General features: G+C 42.5%; 1 protein-coding gene across 1 annotated transcript in view; it reads left to right on the top strand.

The window, feature by feature from the left end:
• Window positions 1–5,808, top strand: part of dgkq (diacylglycerol kinase theta) — a 24,634-nt gene extending 18,826 nt beyond the window's left edge. The window contains exons 19-23 of the mRNA XM_020594102.1: window positions 775–875; window positions 1,553–1,699; window positions 1,797–1,908; window positions 2,641–2,793; window positions 3,825–5,808. Coding sequence (XP_020449758.1) covers window positions 775–875; window positions 1,553–1,699; window positions 1,797–1,908; window positions 2,641–2,793; window positions 3,825–3,926 — 615 coding nt within the window. The 3' untranslated portion in view covers window positions 3,927–5,808. The remainder of the gene's footprint in view (window positions 1–774; window positions 876–1,552; window positions 1,700–1,796; window positions 1,909–2,640; window positions 2,794–3,824) is intronic.
• Window positions 5,809–6,302: the final 494 nt, after the last annotated feature.

Here is a 6,302-nt window from a genome sequence, read left to right as displayed (position 1 = left end):
TGACAACTAATACAGTTACACACACCAAGAAGCTCAGCTGAAAGTCATCCTAGTCAGGAGCGGCTTAACACTTAGCTTGGTTGGTGTTGGTCTGTTCTTTAAGTTGCTCATTATACAGTTCAGTCTTCACTATCTTTGAACACTTCAGTTTCAGTTATAACCAAGTAACATATTCCATGTGAGATATGTGCATGAATCCAGACGGGCTGTTAATCCCTGTAGTCGTTTCTTGCACATAAATGTGCATGAAAAAAGTCGTGTTATATCTGTTTCTCTGTCAGAAGTAAGCATTAAGCAAAGGCAAAGTCTACTGTTGTTTTCTGATGTGCACACATTGTTCTTCAGGAATCAGAGGCGTAAGAACAGGCTTAAGGTTATTTAATACAGAGCTCTGGGGAGAAGACCACCATGAATACATGGCAGACTTTCCTGCTCTGACAAGCACAAACCTACTCTAGCTGGCAGAGGGATCGGGGTCCCAACACCCAGAACACGAACACACTGTGATCTACAAACCTACTCTAGCTGGCAGAGGGATCGGGGTCCCAACACCCAGAACACGAACACACTGTGATCTAATACCCAAACATGCCTGGCAGCTGAGTCTTTTGCCAGTCGGGGTTTGCTGTACCTGTCTGTCGGTCGTTGCTGTTTTCCACCAACAACAGATGAATTGTTCTCCTCCAAAACCTAAAGGAAACTTCAATTCACTGACTGTAACCGTGATGTGAAGGTCAGACAATTATGTCAATGTGCTTGCTCTGTGTTTCCCAGATCGTCCAGATGAACAACTACTTTGGTCTCGGCATCGATGCGGAGCTCAGCCTCGATTTCCACCTGGCCCGAGAGGACGAACCGGATAAATTCACCAGCAGGTGACTGTATACGCTTGACTTCACTACAGAGTAATGATAAGGGGAAATAATCTGAGTGTTTTTTTAGAGTAATACTCCTTTTCTTCTCTGTTACTCACTGCAGACAAGCTGTATAGTAAGATAGTAGATAGTAAACAGAGGAAGCCACCACTGGATTGGAGTCTGTCATCACATAGACTGATGATGATATGAGGCCTGTTGGCTGGTGGGCGTCGCAGCTGGCCCACTGGAGGCTGGGGCTGCATTAGTAGATGCTTTTTCTTAATCATTAAATCCTCATCCAGGGCCTGCTGGAGTGTTGGAGTGTGGTTGCTACCTTAGCCAGGCACATATGGTACATTGCCTGTTCCTGCCGTGCATCCTCTTGGTCGTCGACATTTGGGTTTGGTTCTGCCGAGGCCATATTCGGTTCGACTAGCAGCATCAAAGTGAAGCTTGTTTGTGTCTTTCTTCATCCACTCTCACTCACGTCCTCTGCAGGTTCCACGTGAAGCTTGCAGGGGCTCCTCTCTGATTGTTTACAGCCTGTGGTGCTCAAAAAACATGCTTCAGTCACAGCGTTGCAGTTTGAAAATCATGTTATGTTAAACTGCAGTATCGATTTGAAAATGAGTCTTTGTCTCTGCAAGGAAAGACCACATTTCCCATCAGCCCCTTTGCTCCCTGTTCCTCCGCAGGTTCCATAACAAAGGTGTGTATGTGAAGGTCGGTCTGCAGAAGATCAGTTCCACCAGGAGCCTCCACAAAGAGCTGCAGCTGCAGGTGGACACTCACGACATCCCGTTACCCAACATAGAGGGACTGATCTTCCTCAACATCCCCAGGTGGTTACCAGGTGTACACACACACACACACACACACACATACAGCTCACAGCAGGACTGTATGGCCTCGTATTCACCTTCCTGTGTGTTTGTGTAGTTGGGGTTCTGGTGCCGATCTCTGGGGGTCAGAGGTCGACGGCCGCTATGAGAAACCAAGCATCGATGATGGTTTGCTGGAGGTGGTTGGGGTCACTGGGGTCGTCCACATGGTGAGAGTCACAACTTCTTCTTATAAAAATTAACGTTCTCACAAAGACACCTAGAGCACATACGCCTGATACACAGCAGCTTGTGCAGACGGACTGAACAGTTACACTGAATAAACAGGAAGACGACTACAACTTAAGTGTTTTTGACTTAATCACTTTTATTGGCATGTTAGGCACACAAGGAATTTGTCTGCGGTACAGGCAGCCATCTGCGGTGCCAACTCACACACACCGATGGCGGTCAGGAGCAACTTGGGGTTAAGTGTCACTTCGACGTGTGGACTGGGTAGAACGGGAATCGAACCGCTGACCTTCCAGTCAAGGGGTGACCGCTCTACCTCCTGAGACAGTGTTCAGACCCTGTCACTTTTTGGACACCTTTTGTGTTGTAGCTTTAATGTAAACGCTGGTTTCTGCCCATTATGACAAATCAACTGCAGGTCATTTTATCCAATTAAAATTAAATCTACAGCACAATATAGTGAAGTGACTGTACATAACAGGGATTGATGACATCCAGCCAAGTTTAGTTTAAGATGTGTAAACAAAGGAACATGATGAACAACTCCATAAAACAGGAACATCAATGAAGATGTTCAGACTGAAATGAATGAAAGAATTAGTTTGACAAAAACGTTTGATGGCACTAACCACAAGATTAAGATAAGGAACTGATGAGTCATGACAATGAGAAGAGCTCTCAGCCGTGTGGCTGTGTGCGTGTATGTGCAGGGCCAGGTGCAGAGCGGCCTGCGGTCCGGGATTCGTATTGCTCAAGGGAACTACATCAGGCTGACAGTAAGAAAACCCATACCTGTCCAGGTGGACGGAGAACCGTGGATCCAGCCGCCGGGACACATCATCATCTCTGCTGCTGGTCCGAAGGTCAGCGCTGTTACTTAGATTTGTCTCTCCTTTTGTCTGTCTCACTTCTTTCTCCTGTTGTTTACTGACTTGGTCTGAACACCTTCAACTTGACTTTCTTCTTTCATTTATCTTGTTTCCGTGTGTTTTCTCAAGAAAATAACGTCCCGTTTTATCCCATTTGGCTTTTATCCTTTTATGTATCTTTATTAATGCAATGAATTAATGCACTTCATCTTTAGTTTGGTTTATTCTGTGCAAACAATCTGTAGCTAAAAAGTGCTTTATACATAGTTTGGTGTATTTTATTCTGTGCCTACATGTTATTCACTATGTTCTGAGTATACCTATAGTTTACCTGTACTTCCATTTATTCTTTCTATACCTATAATATGTCTGTTCTTTGGTCAAATGTGTGTGTACCTCCAGATAATCTTTAACTTTGTGCTGTATACTCTTGTAGTTTATCTGTAGTTTGGTAGTGATCTCTAGTGTGATATATGTTGGCCATACCTGCAGTTTACTTGAGTTGGTGTATTCTGTGTGTACTTGTATATTGGTATTGTGCAGTTTTGTTGTTTAGCTACAGTTTGGTATAGTCTGCATGAAATTGTACTTTATTCATAGATCATCATCATGCATCCTGAAGGTTATTTGGAGGTAGATGTATTCTGTGTGTACCAGTCAGTCATCTGCAGCATGACATGTTATTTGTACACAGTATGTCTAGTATACTGTGTGTTTAGTCAGCGTATACCTGTAAGTAGTCTATAGTTTGGTATATTCTGTGTACGCCCTTGGATTACCTGTACTTCTCTTGTTTGGCTGTAGTTTAGTTTGTGTATAATTGCAGTTTGCCTCTGGCTTAATATGTTCTACAGTTTCGTGTAGTTTAATATATTCTCGGTTTACCTGTTTATCTGTAGTTTGTCCTGTCTAGACCTATAAATAATCTGTATTTGGTTTTGTGGTTTTTGATCCTGTAGTTTGCTGATGTCCACCTACCGGTAGTTAGTTTGGTATAGTTTATGTGTGTCTCCTGCTGTCTCCAGGTCCGGATGCTGAGGAAGTCCAAGCAGAAACAGAAGAAATCATCGGCTGGCGTGAAGGACGGACGTTCGGAGAGTCCGTCCTCCAGTGACCGACCCACCTGAATGTTGGTGTCTTGCCTTTCACCTTCTTCCTGCTGCACTGGGGAAGCCATTTAGGTCTTAGCAGCCAGCTGTGATTTCACTCATGTAGCTTGTAGCGACGCTGACGGGCCAGAGATCGGCCTGGAGAATGAAGTTTAGTTTTTACAGCCGGGATCACCTCATGTTGGCATTGCCTTTCCATCCTGCTGACTATACTCTTCTCAGTTACATAACTGACAAGAACCATGGTTAATATTCAGCACCTAAAATGTACATTTCTACTTGTTAACACAAGACAGTAACTGTCTAATACATTCATAATAGAATTTCTGCATAGATTGTTATTGAACTTTGACAATTTCCCAGTATGGATAAGCTCTGAGCTGGAACAAATAATGTAGAACAGTATTTTCCAGAGGTTGTTAACCTTCTGTCCATATGTGCAGTATGTGTACAGTTAGTAGCAGCAGACTCAGTGTCTGCTCATACGTTGTAATAACTACTTGTAACAAACATTGTGCAGCTATAGAGTGGTTGCGACCTTGATGTTGGTTTGTAGTCAAAGATATGTTGAAATCGAATACCGACACACTCTTGAAGAGACTGAAGAGGAAAAGCTTAAAAAGCTGCTACCATGTTATGTTAACCTAGACCAGAAATCTCCTGGGATGCTGAACTGGCTCACTTCTGCTTGTCTAGTGTGTCGTCACAACACTGGTGTTGTGGTGAAGCTTTCCAAAGCTAAAGAGCACGCAAAGGAAATTATAGAAATCCCCAATTTTATGAAACCACAGTGATCTCTGTGCACCATCATTATGAAACTGGAAATTTCACAAGTCAAGAAACTGATTAAAATAAAAAGATCAGTCTGAGCAGTGCAGTGTAAAGCAGCTGGCGTTTCAACAGAAACTTTAATCCTTCAGCATGACTCTAAACTAGTTTAGCTGCTTTTACTTGGACCACCAGCTGTAAAGAGGGTGTATACTGTCAGTGCTGACCACATTGTTTTACCACAGATTATCATCTTGTAATAATGTTAATAAATTATCACAATAGAAAAGATTTGTTCATGCAAGATGATAATAACTAGATAAAAAATAAAGAATAGATTGTGTGAGGCTCCAAAACAAAACTCAAACAAAACACATTTAATTTTAGGTTAATCCAATATAGTATACGTGAATTGAGAGTTTATACCCAAAAATGTGGAGACAAACTGTGGCGCTGCAGTCACAGGTAGCACTGGACACTGCAGCAGGAAAACACTAGTAGATTGGTGAGCTCGTTAGCTCGTTTACTAGCAGGCTAACCAACAGGCCACAGGGCCAGAACTAAACTTACTTTGGGTTTCAATAACTAAAATGTGGGAACACAGACGGGAAAACGAGCCCAGAACCAGCTTTGTGAGCTGGTGGCCAAGCAGTTAGCTCACAACTAATTTTTAATAATTAAATACTGTAATTATTACCAATATAAATGATAACTAAATGATAACGATGGCATTACTGATTATGTGAAGGAATGATTTGTAATTTGAAGGTAAAATTGCTCAGTTGATTGAGTGATTTATCAAGACTGTTTCATCACTAAGCTCATTAGGCTGTAACAGCCAGTGAGTTCAAATTAAGTTTCCTCTAGAGTGACCGCCCATAAAAGTCAAAATGCCAGAGTCCAAACTTAAATCACCGTTGGGTGCCACTCCCAATGGAAAGTGCTCAAAAACGAGCTTCAGATGATCCTCCAGCAACAGAAAGACAGTGGATCTAATGAAGGAGGTGCTTCGTCCACATTCCCAGAGAAACGGTGTAAAGAAGGGATCTGATGCTGAAGGTCCCAGCTCTTGATGTAGCTACAGCAGTATTTGATCACTTTACTTTGTAATAATTCATATTTTAATCTAAGATCTGCGTTGACTGGTTTCTTTTGATGTTTTTGGTGCTAGAACAATTTATGTCTGTGCTTGACTTGAGATTCGAGGATCCTGTTTTTATTCAAAGCCGCAAACCAAACTGCCGACAAAATGCTTCTTGTATTAAAGGTGTTTTATGGGTGGGCCAAAGCATTTAAGAGAAGTGCATTCTATTTAGATGGCTACATTTACTGAATTTAACTGGTTTAGACTATGGCAGGGTTTTCTGGCTGTGAATAAACACTGATCTGAGAGCGAATGTTGATACACCAGTGGCATTATTTGAATCAGCTGTAAAGTGCTGAGCTTCACCTGCAGTCCGAGCAGCTGACAGGTGACTGTGTGTGTACTTTAGTTGTTCTAAACTGTTCAGATAGGAAATACTGTCCGTGTTTTGTTACATGCATGACGTACTGTAGGTCTGCCTCCACATAGAGCTGAGTGTTGTTTGCATAGCCTCTTTGTCCACACTGATGAGTCAGTCTGTT

Source organism: Monopterus albus, unplaced genomic scaffold (genome assembly GCF_001952655.1).
Source record: "Monopterus albus unplaced genomic scaffold, M_albus_1.0 scaffold21.1, whole genome shotgun sequence".
NCBI classification, from domain to species: Eukaryota; Metazoa; Chordata; class Actinopteri; order Synbranchiformes; family Synbranchidae; genus Monopterus; species Monopterus albus.
This window is presented reverse-complemented; position numbering and strand designations above follow the sequence as displayed.